At 37.5% G+C, this 17,037-nt stretch overlaps 1 protein-coding gene and 1 long non-coding RNA gene across 2 annotated transcripts in view; one reads left to right on the forward strand and one right to left on the reverse strand.

Moving 5' to 3' along the window:
- The window catches only part of ADCY1 (adenylate cyclase 1), a 348,458-nt gene that overhangs the window by 288,576 nt on the left and 42,845 nt on the right, over positions 1–17,037 (forward strand). The window contains exon 14 of the mRNA XM_043979268.1: positions 980–1,106. Within this exon, the coding sequence (XP_043835203.1) occupies positions 980–1,106 (127 nt within the window). The remainder of the gene's footprint in view (positions 1–979; positions 1,107–17,037) is intronic.
- The window catches only part of LOC122736853, a 53,018-nt gene that overhangs the window by 19,776 nt on the left and 16,205 nt on the right, over positions 1–17,037 (reverse strand). The window lies entirely within an intron of this gene.

Raw genomic sequence — 17,037 nt, forward strand, 5'->3', positions numbered from 1 at the left:
TTCAGTTAAGAATTCTGATCAATGTAGTATCAAGGATTTCAAAGGACCAATAATGAATCAGGTTTTCCATCTCTGTCAGAGAAGTGATGGAATTGGGGTGAAAAATGATAAATTTATTTCTTGGACATAATCAATACATGAATTTGATTTGTTTGACTATGCATATTTGTTACAAGGTTTTGGGATGGTTTTTTTTTTCTTGTTCTATTTCCTCCCCAACAGTGGAAGGAGAAGGAAGTAAGAGGCTAAGAATACATATTTTTGTTTAATGAGAAAAATTAAAATAGAAGAAATGGTTTTTATTGATACACTAGGTGTTATACTTAGGGAAGTGTATTTTAGGGAAAAAAATATTGAGTCTTTTTCCAATACATTTGATGCCCTTAAAGTGAACTGAGACTTACTAATAAGGAAGAAAATATATTCTGAAGGGTTGAGGTTTCTTAATTAAAAATTAAGATATTTTAATGGCTATTATATTTCTGCTTTACCTTAAATATAATTTTCAAAAATAGACCTAAAATTTTAAAACAATAAAAACAATTTTCAAGGTGCAATCAATCAACTTGGTGACCTTTTCCCTTTCTCCTAATATATTCTAAACAAATCAGTGATCTAAAGCACTTACCACAGTGCCTGGCACATAGTAGGTACTTAACAAATTTATTCTGATTGACCAAAGTTTTACAGATTAAAAAGTAATAATAATAACTAGAGTATGTCATTTTAAGCACAAAATGACCTAAACTTTAATGTGGATAAAATTATTAAACCAGTGAAACATAGTGAATGACATTGAAAATACTGGTATTCTTGAATTAAGGAGGATAGATTCTATCTATAATCTATAGGAATAGCTATTTCCAGAGTAATTGCATTTATGATATTACTCAAAGAAGTTTTTTTTTTTTAAATATATTGAGCTAAAGTGTTGACCTCAGGTACTGATCACTAATTTGAGCTTGTCTTTTCTCCTCAGGGGTGGCACCTTTTACCTCCGTGGATATGAACCTATATTAGCTATTTTGCTGTTTTCTTGTGCTTTGGCCCTTCATGCCAGGCAGGTGGACTTGAAGTTACGTCTGGACTACCTCTGGGCTGTGCAGGCAAGAAACCCCTTTTCCTTTCCTTAGAAGTGTTTGTGTATGACAAAACCATTTGCTAAAAGTTTAGTCAAGAAGGGCAATAATTAGCTTCAAACAAACAAAAACCATCAAGAAGGGAAACAAAGAAAATAAATATAAATATGAGAAACCACATTTAAAAATTTCTGGGACTCAGTGTTGAAGTACCCAAGGTCTTTATTTACATTCTCATGAGAATGGGCCACTCCCTAATAGATATGGATTCGAAATATGGGCCCCTGAGCTTCTTTAACTCATCTGGCCCCTCCCTTCTTCCCCAGTTACAGTCTTCCAGGAAAGACACTGGTGCCAAAAACTAGCCAGTGGGGGGTGGTGACACAGAGACAGCCCTCTAAACTCCTCCCCCAGGTGACCAGCCTTGGGTCTCCCTCATCACATGATTCAGTTTGCTGGGGAGGGGGAGGGGGAGGGGAGGCAGCCCTTTCTTAGACTGGGTGGAGCCCAGCACCCCCCCCCATTTGTGGGCATAAGTATTGTCAACTTTTGAGGGGGGCGGCACATTTTCCCACAATAAAGAAAGACAATAATGGTCCCAGCCCTCAAGAAGCTGACATTCTAATGGAGGAGGTGACATGTCAATAACTAGATACATAAGATGCATATAGAATAGATGAAGGTAATATGACAAGGGCATCACTAGTAAGCGGGGGAACCAAGAAAGACTTCCTGCAAAAAAAGGTGGACTTCAAGTTGAGTCCTGAAGGAAGCAAGGAACTCCAAGCATGACAAATAGCCAATGTGAAGAAGACACTCAAATGGGCGTTGTAATGTCCCATGTAAGGAACAGCAAAGAAGCAAGCTCAGTTGATTGTGGAGGATGTAGAGGGGAGTAAGGTATAAGAAAACTTTAAAGGTAGGAAGGAATTAGGTTGTGAAGGACTTTAAAAACCTAAATTATGGCTTTGTAATTCATCCTGGAGGTAATGAGGAAATAATGGAACTCACTAAGTAAGATGATGTAGTCAAACTTACACTTTAGAAAAATCACTTTGGCAGCTGCATGGAGAATGAATTGGAGTTTAAAGAGACTTGAGGAAGGGAGACAGACCAAGGAGAGGGCTTTACCCTGTCCTGGCAAGAGGTGATGAGGGCTTGAACTCAAGTGGCTATTTTTCACGGAGAGAAGGGGATATATATGAGATGTAGTGACATGATTTGGTAATGGATTAGATATGTGGTGTAAGAGAGAAAATTCAAGGCTGACACTGAGGTTGTGAGTTTGAGTGACTGGGAAGATGAGCTGTTATCATTAGGTTGAATACAATAGAATGAATATATATGTAAATACATATATGTGTATATTTTAGCATAGCTGTCAGACAAGAAATATAATGATCTCTTAATAACCTGAGCAAAAACATGACTCTATAGACCTTGCCCATGCATACTTTCCATTTGACTATGGATAACATTAAAATGCAGACATGAATAGGCTGTCAAAATGTCCTAACCTATTGCTAAATTCACAGTCCAAATACTTGTCTGGTTAATGATTTCTTGAAATTTGATGAGAGTTTAAAAAATGTATAAATAGATATTTATATAGTTGCCTTTTCAACCTTTAACCAAAAGCCTAATTTTTTTCCCCCTGGTATTGTTATCCTTTGAAGTCCCTGATTATATTACATGGGTAACTTTGATATTTGGTGGCCCTTAGTAGTGAATTCTTATTAATGCAATGCAAAAGTGCATAATGTGAATGCCTTAATATGTTCTTGCAGTTTCCACTATTAACATTCAGTGACTTTGACAAGTCCCATGATTTCATGCTATGGGCAAATCCTGGCCAATGTTTGTTATAGTTTTTCAGTCATGTCCAACTCTTCCTGAGGCCATATGGGATTTTCTCAGCAAAGATATTGGAGTGGATGGGGCACCTAGGTGGCACAGTGGATAGAGCACTGGCCCTGGAATCAGGATGACCTGAGTTCAAATCCAGCCTTAGACACTTGACACTTACCAGCTGTGTGACCTTGGGCAAGTCACTTAACCCCAATTGCCTCACCAAACCTCCCCCCTGCCCCCCCCCAAGAAGATATTGGAGTGGTTTGCCATTTCCTTCCACAACTCATTTTATAGATGAGGAAACTGAGAAAAACAGGGTTAAGTGACTTGCCCAGGGTCACACAGCTAGTAAGCATCTTAGGATAAATTTGAATTCAGGAAATGAGTCTGCCTGACTCCAAACCTGGCACTCAATCCACTGTGCCACCTAGCTGCCTATAAGTGGCTAGTCTTACAAAACTGTAAAGGTGTGTAAGCATTTATGTGGCACAGTGGATAATAGAGTAATGGACCTGAAATCAGATTGACTTGAATTCACATCCTTTCTTAGATTCTTAACAGCTGTGTGACCCTGAGCAAGTCACTTAACTGTGTTCAATCTCAGTTTCCTCAGAGAAATTTCATTTTCCTGTAAAATGGCAATGATAACAACATCATCTACCTCACATAGTTGTGAAGTACTACCATTAAACATTTATTAAAAATAAAGTGCTTTATAAATATTAGGCATTATTAGTATTAGCAGGACCCTGCTGATGGATTGTCCATCAGCAGAGGATTAGATTAGCTAAGATCAGATAGAGCCATCACCAGAAGAGTAATCATTACATTATGAATGTTTTTGGCCTTGGAGGCTTCTTTGAGTGATAAAGACTCAAGAGATTTGTGGCCTGAAACCTCCTTACCCTACCCACACCCCATCAAAAAAAAAAAAAAACACAACAAAACAAAACAAAAAACAAAAACAAACAAACAAAGCACTTATCACCTGATGACCTGGCTTCTTGATGGGTGAGCTGATCCCTTACTGACAGAACTAGTCCAAATCTCAGTAGAAACCACAAGAGCTTTCCCATAGCTTAAAGACCCTCAGATCATTTCTGTACCTTGGAGGAGGATTTAGTTAAAGAATATTTGACAATGAATGTTGAAATTAGATGTCACCGATACAACATTTACTTGAGGTATCAATGTTTTAGTGGGCTTTTTAAAAATTAGTGTTATTAATCACAGGATTCTAATACCAAATCTTTTCTTTGTCACTTACCTAGTTCTTTAAGGGATTCCCATTGTCCAGAGCTGTTAGAGGTATATGATGTTTCTCTTCTAGTTGTTTTTTATAGCATGATCTTTAATATGAAGATCGTATATCCATTTAGAATATATTGTGGAATATAAAGTAAAGGTGTTCATCTAGGCATAATTTCTGCCAGATTGCTTTCCAGTTTTCCCAGCAGTTTGTATCAGATAAGGAGTCCCCCCTGCCCACTCCATGCCTGAGGTAATTTATGTTTTCCATTTTATAAAACATTGGGTTGTTAAATTGCATTAATCTGCCTCTCTACTTTTTAAGCCAAAAGTAGATGTTTTAGATGACTGCTGCTTTATAATATAGTTAGAGGTTTAGGTGTACTACTCTTTCTTTGTCCTTACTTCTTTTCATCATTTGCCTTAATGTTCTTAACCTTTTCTTTCTCAAATGAATTTTGGTATTATTTTATGAAGTTGTACATGGTTTTTTTTCATTGTTATTCAGTTACTTTTCAGTTATGTCTGACTCTGTGATCCTATTTGGGGTGTTCTTGACAAAGATACTGGAGTGGTTTGTCATTTCCTTCTCCAGCTCATTTTACAGATGAAGGAAATGGAGGCAAATGGGGTTAAGCGACTTGCTTAGGGTCACATAGCTCAGGTCTTCCTGATTCCAGGTCTGGTGCTCTATCCATTGTATCACCCAGCTGTCCTCTATAAAATATCCCCTTAATAATTTGATTTTTAAAGCCTTAACATTTCATTTTGTTATATTGGTATGGCTTACCCATGAAGACTGATTATTATGCCATCTATTTAAGTTGTTCTTTATGGGGCACTTTCTGATTAACTACATACAAGGTTTGTGTGTATAAATTCCCAAATACTTTATGCATTTTGTAGTTATTTGGAATGAGATTTCAATTTTGATGATTTTTTTTGGGGGGGGGGTGAGGCAGTTGGGGTTAAGTGACTTGCCCAGGGTCACACAGCTGGTAAGTGTCAAGTGTCTGAGGCTGGATTTAAACTCAGGTCCTCCTGAATCCAGGACCGGTGCTCTATGAACTGTGCCACCTAGCTGTCCTGATGATTTTTTGTTTTGTTATTATTATATAGAAGTGTTGATTTTCAAGGATTTGTTTTGTAGCCTGCAACTTTGCTGAAACTACTAATTGTCTCAATCAGTGTCTACTGATTCTCTAGGATTTTTCAAGCAAATCATCATATCAGCAGGAAATAGGGATACTTTTAACTCCTTTTTACCTATCTTCATACATTTCTTTTCCTCTTGTTTTATTGTAGTTGAGACCATTTTGAGAACTATCTCAAATAATAATGAGAAGAGTAGAAATGCTTGCTTCACTCCTATATTTATTGGAAAAGATTTTAGTGTAGTATATCCCCATTTTGTATGATGCTTGCTTTTGGTTTTAGATACACACTTTTTAGGACATTGAAAAAGATCCCTTTCTGCATTTATTTTGTAAGGTTTTTAGCACAAAGGTGTATTGTATTTTGTCAAAGCCTTTTTCTGAATCTATTGAAATGATCTTGTAGTTTGGGATATTTGAGGCTTTTTATATGATTAATTATTTTGATTGTTTTCCTAATTAATAACAATCCTAGCATCCGTGGGATAAATCCCTCTTGGTTATTATGAATGATTTCTTGTATAAATAACTGTAGTCTATATGACAGGATTTTGTTTAAAATTTTAGATTTGATGTTCATTATTGATAGTAGCCTATAGTTTTCTCTCTTTGTTTTATCTTTCACTGGTTTAGGTATTAGGACTATATTTGTCTCATAAAAGGATTCTGGAAGGATGCCTTTGTTCTAATTTTTTGAAATTAATTTGGGAAGTTTAGGTATTAATTGTTCTTTAAAAGTTTGATAGAATTATCCTATGAATCCATCAACACCAGGAGTTGTTCCCCTTTGGTAGCTCCTTTTAAAATTAGATTTATTTCTCTTTCTAAGATTAAGTTATTTAAAATCTCTGTCTGGTCTTTTGATAATTTGGACATTTTATATTTTTGAAGGTATTCTTCTATTTCTTTTGTGTTTTCAGTTTTGTTAGCATATAACTATGCATAATTGACCATTCATTTTATTTCTTCTGATTTTACTGTGATTTTACCTAGCTCATTTTATAGTTTATTGGTTTTATTTTTTCCTCTTTTAAAAAATAAAATTATATAATCATTTATCAATTTTATTAATCTTTTTCAAATAACCAGCTTTTAATTTTATTCATTGTTTCCAATTATTTCCAATTTATCTAATTCCCCCCTAATTTTTAATACCTACTCTTTTATGAATATTTTAGATTTCTTCATTTGTTGGCTTTCTAAAGTTTTAAATGCATATTCAATTCATTAATTTCTTTTTCTATTTTGTTAATGTATGTTTCTAAGCATATGATTTATCCCATGAGGACTTCTTTAGTTGCTTCCCAGAAATTTTGATTTGTTCTCTCATCATTATCATTTTCTTTTTTTTTTTTTAGTGAGGCAATTGGGGTTAAGTGACTTGCCCAGGGTCACACAGCTAGTAAGTGTTAAGTGTCTGAGGCCAGATTTGAACTCAGGTACTCCTGACTCCAGGGCTGGTGCTCTATCTACTGTGCCACCTAGCTGCCCATCATTTCCTTTTTTATAGTTATTGTTTCAGTGATTTTTATTTGATGTATTTTTTATTTGGGATTCCATTTTTAAGTTTCCATTTGGTCTGGATCTTTTGTTTCTGGTCCCTGAACCAATTAGGATTTTTATTGCATTATGATCTATAAGTGATATATTAATATACTCTTCCTTTTTAACATTTGTTTGTAATATCTCTGTGCCTTAGTACCTTGTCAATTTTTGTAAAAGTTCTATGTGGTGCTAAGAAATATATGTTCTTTTGCTGTTCCATTCAGTAGATAATATATGTCTTTTAACTTTAGTTACTCCAAGAAATTGTTCATTTCTTTATTTCCTTTTTGTTTATCTTTACTCTTAGAAGAGGCCAGGAGTTGTTTCTCTGAACATGTTCTTGGCTTGGCTCTCCCTCTTAGGACAGTATAGGTCTTGTGAATTCCCTTGGGTCTCCTTGAGACCACATAATGTCTCTCTGAGACTTGGGTCTTTTGGGGCTTTTCTCCTAATGAAGCTCTCTCCCTGCTTTCTCTACCATGAGCCCTGAGACCATGAGAAGTTAGGGAGACTCATGGTCTATCCTTTATTAGCATATAATATTAATAAAATAATAATATGCTCACTGCCAAAACTGATATCTATAACAATCAATTAAAAAAACACAATTTTAGCTTAATTAAAAAAAACACTTCCAAGAGATTCCATTCTAATGGGGTGGGGGTAAAAGGGCACAAGATGTATACATAAAAGTATATACATTATACAAGATGAGTAGGATGTAGTCATGGGATGGAGGTTATTGGGGGGAATTTTAAAGGAAACTAAAGATTCCAATTATCTGAGAGGAGGAGGAAATGCATTGCAGGCATTGGGAGAGAAGAGAAGAGAAGAGATAGAGTGTCATTGGTGAGGGTAGGCTAGCATGGCTAGAAAGATTATTCGAGAGGGATAGTAGGTAAGAAGATTGGACAGATAGAAAGGGGCTAGATTTTGAAGACTTGTAAGTATCCAATAAAGAAAAATTTATATTTGATCCTTGGGTCTCTAGAGGTTTTGTTTTTTGGGTTTCTTTTTCTTTCTTTTTCTTTTTTTTTTTGTTGTTGTTGTTTTGGTTTGGCTTTTGGTTTATGGATGAGATGGTGGTGATATGTTTAGACTGATGCTTTAGCAAGAATTACTTTGTTGGTTATATGAACAATGAATTGGGGTGGAAAAAGGCTTGAGACAGGTAGACTAAATATGAGGCTCTTAAAATCATGCAGATGAGAGGTGATCAGGCCCTAAACTAGGGTAGTCATTCTGTGAATGGAGAGGAGAGGCTATACATGCCAGAGGGATGTTGACGATAGAGAGGGGATCAGTTCTAGCAACTAATTTTAGGGTGAAAGAGAACAAGGGCTTAAGAACAACACCCAAGTTTAAAAAAAAACACCTGGGGACAGCTAGGTGGCGCAGTGGATAAAACACCGGCCCTGGATTCAGGAATACCTGAGTTCAAATCCAGCCTCAGACACTTGATACTTACTAGCTGTGTGACCCTGGGCAAGTCATTTAACCCCCATTGCCCTGCAAAAAAAAACAAAAACAAAACAAAAAAAAAAAACCAATACCTGGGTGACCAGGAATATGGTAATACCCTGGAAGGAAATAGACAAGAAAGTATCCCAGAGTTGGAAGGGATGTAGGAATCTAGCACATCCTTGAAAGAACCTTGGGCAGCTAGGTGGATTGAGCTCTGGGCCTGGAGGCAAGAAGATCTATATTCCTGAGCTCAAATTTGGCCTCAGACACTTGCTAGCTATGTGACCCTGGGCAAGTCACTTAACCCTGGGTGCCTCAGTTCCTCATCTGTAAAATGAGCTGGAGGAAGAAACAGTAAACCACTCCAGTATCTTTGCCACGAAAACTCCAAATGGGGTCATGAAGAGTCAAAGTCCAACACCCTTGTTTTACTTTTGAGGTAACAAGCCCAAAGAGGTTATATGACTCCTCCAGGTTTATACAGGTAGCAAGTATTTCAGGTAAGTTTTGAACTCAGGTCTTTCTCACTGCTTGTCCAGAATTCTATTCACTATCATGCCATAACCTCTCAAATGAACTACCTGAATAAGAATATTCTTAGCGACATATGAAACAAGTGGTCATCTGGCCTGAAATGATCTCAGTGGCCTCTGCTAGCTCTAACTCCTAAGATCCTATAGACAGGCAAATATCCAGCTATGTGTTCATTTGGCAAACTTTAATAATAGTTCTTATTAAGTAGCTACCATTCACATAAATTTTGAACTACATCTAAGTTAATTCAACATATTCATTTGTCTTTTCAGATTGATAAATATCTAGATTATTGAATGTTTATCTACAGATAATCAAAATCCCAGAAGTGTAAGAAAGTAATGGAGGGACTCTTCAAAATAGTGATATCTATGAAATTCCTTTGTTTAAGCATGAATTATTACTAGGAAAAAAGTCAATTGTGGTTTTGCTCCCAGTACTATCTTAAAACTCTAATTCAAAAGTTTGGGATTGAACTTCTGGAGCATTCAAATGCCTCTAGGATGGAGAGCTATAAGAAAACCTGATGGTTATCTAGTCTACCCTCTCATTCTACAGATAAGAAAACCAAGGTCCACCTAGAAAGGTGAAATTGTTGGCCTGGTGTCACATAGGTAGTAAACAAAACCACAATTCAATCTCATGTCTTTTGACCTGGTCTCTGAATCTAGGCCTCTTTCTGGTATGTCACATTGTCTTAGTTAACTGAAACCAAACACAAATTTTCCATTCAAAATTACCAATGATGTTCAGTCCTTTTATTTTCTTCAAACTAACATTCTCAGACACTGTGATGAAAGAAGTAGGGGGTCAGGGCAGGGGGCAGATCAGGATGTAGAGTCAGAAAATTTTGGAAATTTTGAAGTAATTTATTTCAGATTACTTTTGGAGTAGACAGTGGTTACTGTGAGCCTGTGTAATATAGGGTATTAGAGAGGTGAACTCAGAATTAAAAAGACTTGGGTTCAAGTCTAGCCTTTGACACAGACTGACTGTGTGATTACAAGGCAATTCTCTCTCTCTCTCTCTCTCTCTCTCTCTCTCTCTCTCTCTCTCTCTCTCTTTTTTTTTTAGTGAGGCAATTGGGGTTAAGTGACTTGCCCAGGGTCACACAGCTAGTAAGTGTTAAGTGTCTGAGGCCGGATTTGAACTCAGGTACTCCTGACTCCAGGGCCAGTTCTCCATCCACTGCACCACCTAACTGCCCCACAAGGCAATTCTCTTAAGAGTATAAATTGCCAAGAAGGTACTAACCTCCATTGCTAGAGGGGATTTTCTAATTGGAAGATCCTTCTTTTTTTTTTTTTTTGAAGATCCTTCTACCAATAGAATTATTGGTCTAATGCTGCCCTACTTCCAAATTTAAAAATTAAAAAAAAAAAAGTTACCTACAGTATTACGTTAAACACACATATAAAGAATTTTTAAACTTATCACTCACAATACTCAGATTAACCACTAATTTACTAATTCTTGTGTAATTTAAATTGGAAAGGAATTAGGCTGATGGAAAGGACATGAGGCATTTTGTAACAAGGATAAGAAAAAGAGACTATATTTGTATTTACCGAGGCTGTATTATTTCTCAATTCATACTTGATTTGGGCCTCAAAATCAAAGCATGTAATACAACAATACATGGATAGGGGGGCAGCTAGGTGGCACAGTGGATAAAGCATGGGCTCTGGATCAGGAGGTCCTGAGTTCAAATCCAGCGTTAGACACTTGACACTTACTAGCTGTGTGACCTTGAGCAAGTCACTTAACCCTCATTGCCCTGTAAAAACAAACAAACAAAAAACAACAATACATGGATAATTTTTATCAAATTTGTTGATTCAAGAACTGATTGTGTTTCATTCCATGTGTGTATGGGCCTCATGCCAACTTGTACAGGGACAAAAAAGAAAAACTCTGATTTTATTAACTGATGGATCTATGAAGAAGTAGAGGATTATTGTTTTGTTCAGTATGAGCTAGCATATTTTTTAAAAAAGAGTCATCACACTTCTTACTTTTTCTGGCCATCCCATTGTAGGTGTCATAGATCATGACATCCTGTTACAAAATTATTCCTACTTTTCTGTACTTCTAAAAGTCTTAAGCAGTGACCCTGAATTCAGGAGGACCTGAGTTCAAATTCGGCCTCAGAATACTTGACACTTACTAGCTGTGTGACCCTGAGCAAGTCACTTAAACCTCATTGCCCTGAAGGAAAAAAAGTCTTGAGTAAGCCAAAGACTACATTCTCTCATACCAGATTTTCATCAGATTCTTGACTCAGAGAATCAAGGATTTCTACAAAGTTGCACAGGATGATTTTATACTAGTAACAACAGCCAATAATACCTGGTCTGGTTTCTCCATAGCACTTCAGAGTTTTACAAAGAGCTTTCTGCACCACATTCAATTCATTTAACATTGATAAGATGACTACTATGTGGTAGACACTGTACTTAGTGCTAGGAATACAAATTAGAAATAGAAAGACAGTCCCTGCCCTCAAGGATTTTATAATCTAGTGGTGAAAGACAACATATCAAAGGAAGCTGAAAAATGGAGTGGAGAGAGAGAAAGGAGGGCCACCACAGGATACCTTTCATGGGGGCATGATATTATGTGGAATAGAAAGCAAGCAGAGCCACTAATGACAAATAGAGAGTTATCAGCAAAGTTTTGAGTCCTCTATAATGGAAGGCATTGGGAGGAGTTTATTGCTCCACCTTCCAAGTCCTCTAATCAGAGAGAAGAGGCAAGTAAGGAAATAGAGAAGGTGTTGAGTATCAAAAACTGAGTCAATGTGCATGGATGATGAGATTTCAGGTAAACTGATCAGTTTATCCTGTGGGAGGCATGATATTTTCCGTGGAATGGAAGCCAAGAAAAGCCAGTAGACCTACAACAATGCCATGAAGTCATTAGTTCAAGCACTATATTAGGATAGGGATAGGTACTTGACCTGTAATTTCTTTTGTGTAGTGAAGCCCAGTTTTGGAAACTCCCTCAACCAATGAAGGTTGGCACCTTCTCAGCAACTGAGAATGGTTAAGTTACTTTCCCGAGGTCACAAAACCAATATGTATCAGAAGGGGAACTTGAATTCAGGTATCCCTGTCTCCAAGTCTAGCTTGCTGTCCATTGGGCCACATTGCTTTCCCAATTTTACAAATGAGAACACTAAGACTCAGAGAGAGGTAACTTGACCTTTCACACAACTAGTACTTGGCAGAGCCCAGGTCTTTTGATTCTCATTTTCTTTTTACTCATTTCTCTACAGACAGTAAACTCTTTTTATTGGGGGGGGGAGGTACAAGGTGGAAGGAGGCAGTCAGGGTTTAGTGACTGGGTGACAGTCACAGAGTAACACAGCTAGTAAGTGTCTAAGGCTGAATTTGAACTTGGGTCCTCCTGACTCCAGGGCCAGTGCTCTATCTACTGTGCCATCTAGTCATTTCCTGTAGTCCCTTAGAAAGCTAATTTTATTCTCACATCGAAATACACTTACTTCTACTATGACTGTCTATTATAGTATCTTTGGACTTAGTATAATGGATTGAAAAACCAAATCAAAACAAAACAAACCCCAATTGATTGATAGTTTCACTACATTTTGATCTTATTTACACAAGGGTTCATCAACCCTCAGTTCTGTTATCTTGGTTAATCCAGCCATGGTTGTGACATCACTGCAGCAAATAACAGAATTCCTTGGGGAACTGTTTAAACTTGAGTACAATGAACCTGGAGATAAAATAAATATTGAAAGTGTTCACTTGGGTCCTTTGATTTCTTGGCCAGGAAGATAGAAGTACCTAATAGAAAAAACAAAACAAAAACAAAAGAACTTTCCAAGGATAGTGGGATCCTAAAGTTTGTATTTGGGAAGAAAACTAAGCCATTCAATTTGAATTTTTCCAATCTTTGTAATGAATCAAAAATCAAGAGTAAAACTTGCAAGTAATTGGAAACACTAAAAAAAAAAAATCTGAATAAAAACTCTACTTCCTCCCTGAAAAAAAGAAAACTGAAACCATATGTCAGAAACAAACTATAGCAATTATCAGTGTATTTGGAAAGTAAACAAATAAGCTGTAAACAGCTAATTGAAAAATGCTGCCCTAACAACAAGGTTCAGTCTGAATAAATGAAGCTATGCTGGGTCCTGAAGGTCAACTAACTAGAGCTCTGGAGCCCTCATTTAGGGAAGAAATGCCATTGTAAAAACTTTGTCTTAAAGCCCTCTTAATGGGATACCTTGTGAAGTAGATGGGGGAGGTAGAAAGAGCACTGAACTTGGAGTCAAAAGAACTGGCCTCCTGATAACACGAAGTTCAGTGGCCCTTCGTCCCTTTCCTTTTCATCACTTGACTGAACTTGGGAAAGTTATACACTGGTGTCTCCATGGAGCTGTTCCTTTTTCCATAAGCACAAGTTGGAAGTGATAGAGGGAGAGACCTTATCAGGACTGTAGGCATTGTGACTGACATGATTGATTATCAGTCAATCACAATTCATTGATTGGGGATCCTTTCTATATGACACATCATCCTCAAAGCTTGCAGGATAGGGCACATGGTAGGAGCCATATAGGAATTCACATTGGCATAGCTCTTTAAGGCTTATAAAATGGTTTGTCTTTCCTCTTTGGAGTATAGAATGAAGGAACTGGGGCCCAGAAAGGGGGTCACATTTCCTTGGTCATCTAGCTATGGAGTTTCAGAGATGGCTTGGGACTCAGGCCTCCTTATTCTATGTCCAGCTATTATGATCAAAAAGCCCCAAATCCACCCACCTCCCAGCTCACACCTGCAGCCTTAGTTCCCAAGGTTCACAGAAGTACCTCATCCCAATATAAAAGCTGTGGCCAATGCACAGGGACATGTTGATAAATGTTTGACCACCAGTTCTGAAAAAAAAATGATGATGATAATAGCTAATAAATGTGCTGGGCACTGTGCCACATGCTTTACAATTATTATCTCATTTGATCCTCACAACTCTGGGAGGTAGATAATAAAATATTATCCCTATTTTACAGTTGAGAACACTGAGACAAATAGTAGTTAAGTGACTTGCCTAAGGTAGCACAGCTAGTAAATTTCTGAGGCTGGATTTGAACTCAGTTCTTCATGATTCCAGGCCCAGCACTCTAAATGTATTCTTTTTTTTTAAATAGTAATTTATATTTTCCAATTCCATGTAAATACAATTTTCAACATTTTTTGAAAGATTTTGAGATCCAAATTTTTCTCCTTCTGTACTTCCCCCCTCCTCCCCAAGATAGCCATCTGATATATATTATACATGTACAATCATGTAAAACATATTTACATATTAGTCATATTGTGAAAGAAAAAAAAGGTCAAAAGGAAAAAAAACCATGAAAAACAAAAACAAGTTAAAATAGTCTGTTTCTGACTGCATCCAGAGGGCCAGGCAGGGGGTCTGAACTTAACACCCCAAGTTCCCCAAGAACCTTCCCATCAACATAGTCCCTAGCTCCTGTTCCAGGGTGTAGAGGTCATCCTGACTTTTAAGTTGGAGAGTAGCACTATTCTTCCTCCCTTTACTATGAAAACTTTGTATTCCCATATTTTGATTCATGGAATCTTCACCCCTAGAATGGTGGGTGTTTATGTGCCAAGGCTTTTAGTAGCTCACTGCCCCAAAGCATTCTAGGAAGAATAGGTAAGCACTGGATGAGGGAAGAGGAGCAAGACCAGGGGAATTGTTATACCCATTTTCATGGCACACGAATGCAATAGGCTCCCTGTGGGTCTGGGGGTCAGGGATCCACTCTGCTCAATCTACCAAAAGTTCTTTGTCTCCCAGATTCCCCAGGGAGAGGCTGAAGGAAGACCCACCCAGAGCCCTTCTTTCCTCTCCCTTCCTAACCCAAGTTATTTCACTGTCTGTAATTAAACGTATTAAAATAAAATAATTCTAAACCCCTTCACAAAAATCCCACAACTATAGTACCCTCAAAAATCTATTTAGGTCAAGAGAGAAAAAGGATTCGTGGGTGTTTCATAGCCAAGTTCTGGCTGAGGCCAAGTCCTACTAGCATCTGGCACATAGTAGATGCATAATAAATGCATGTTGATTCTGTTTGATTGAATGTCTGGCAGGAGACTTGGAGGTAGCATGAGAGCCCTAGGTATTGGGGGGTAGGTGGGTTCAGAATCAGGACAAGAACCCTAAATTCATGTTTCACTGGTTTCTCACTTTGGCTGAGTGGTAATCCAGTTTGAGGTGCTTGTAAAACAGTCCTCAGACCACCGCAGCAGGGCAAAACATGGTACAGATCATGTCTTGCACCCTCCAGTAATTGCTACTACAATGAATCTTTGATGCTTTCAACTTTGTAAGCTTTCACATTTGATTTCTTTAGTTTTTGCCTTGCTCTGACTTCAAAAGGACAGATTTGAAGTGATTTAACACATGTAAAGCCCTTTGCAAATCCTAAAGCACTGTATAAGTGCTACCTATCATCATCATCCTTGACATCATCGTCATGATCACCATTATCATGAGCTCTCCATGCCTTCTTATCATCTATAATTCCTCTTCTTCCTTTAACTAGGTTAAAATGCAGCAGAACTATCACTTCTTTTGATTTGGAATCTATATTTCTTTTTTTTTTTTTGGTGAGGCAATTGGGGTTAAGTGACTTGCCCAGGGTCACACAGCTAGTAAGTGTGTGTTAAGTGTCTGAGGCCGGATTTGAACTCAGGTCCTCCTGACTCCAGGGCCGGTGCTCTATCCACTGCGCCACCTAGCTGCCCCCTATATTTCTTTTAAAGAAGCCTGAGGTTGCATTCACTTTTTTTGAATTTCACGTCATACTTTTGACTTAGATTCAGTTTTTGGTCTATTAAAAATTCTAAATATTTTTTCATATTAATTCTGTTCTATTCTATTGATTCTTTGGACTCACAAGTAGACTTTACATTTTATATATATATAAAACTTCATCTTTAATTTTGGCCACCTGTCTACCCAGAAGTTCCATACTACTGATTTGTCACCTTGTCTCTTTAATATTTTGATACCTATATTTCAATATGATTACTGTCCTTTGTAATTTGTATATTAAAAAAAACCTATTTCTTAGAAGGCATCCATAGGCGTCACTGGACTGACAAAGGATGACCATGGCATACAAAAGAGTTAAAAATTCTGGCCTAATTTAGTGACAGATTTTTGGAGCCTGATTCTGCTTTCTGCTATATCAGGCAATTCCTTCCAACTTCATGCCACCTGCAGGTTTAATAAGCATGAAGCCTATTCCTTCATTCCTTTATCTAGGATGTCCTAATGTTTAGAATAGTATTTATACCTTCATGATGAGAACCAAATCCCTAGGTAAAATTGTGAGGCAGGCAGTTTATCTCTGGCTCCCTCCCTTTCAGGTATTGTTCCTTTCCCACATTTATAAGCTGGATTTATTAGCTTGAGACATTGCATTCCCAAGGAGAATTGTCTTTTAATAAGAACCTCCTAAAAATTAAAAAAGCCTTCAAAAAGAATGAACCCTCACTGATAGGATTTCCAACCAATATCTTAGGTGTTTGAGAAGGGTGGGGTTCAAGGAGAAAATATGGTGGAAAGACTAGCTTAACCACTTTCAATTCACATCCTGTAGGAAGAAAGTGTAGGCATGTAGTGCAATAGAGGAAAGCATCATAACACGTGTCAAAAGACATGGATTCTAGTCTTGGCTTTGACATTAAACCTCAGAACCTCTCACAGTGCAAGGGCCTTCATTCTATTATGAATAAAATGAAAAATCTGATCACTGATGATCTCTAAGGTTCACTCCATTGCCTACATTTTGTAACTAAGCTTTCTTCTTGGAAATAATGGAAAGATGAGGATTGGGGGGGAGGGGTCATAGTACATGTTTAACAACCAGGCTTGGGGCAGCTAGGTGGTACAGTGGATAAAGCACTAGCCTTGGATTCTGGAGGACCTGAGTTCAAATCCAGCCTTAGACACTTGACACTTACTAGCTGTGTGACCTGGGGCAAGTCACTTAACCCTCATTGCCCCGAAAACAAAAAACAAAGAACCAAAAAAACAACCAGGCTCTCTGGGTGAAAGATATATGCACTCAATTTTTTGGGTGGGGTGGGGCTATGAGGGTTAAGTGACTTGCCCAG

The sequence above is a fragment of the Dromiciops gliroides genome, chromosome 1 (assembly GCF_019393635.1).
Source record: "Dromiciops gliroides isolate mDroGli1 chromosome 1, mDroGli1.pri, whole genome shotgun sequence".
Classification (NCBI taxonomy): domain Eukaryota; kingdom Metazoa; phylum Chordata; class Mammalia; order Microbiotheria; family Microbiotheriidae; genus Dromiciops; species Dromiciops gliroides.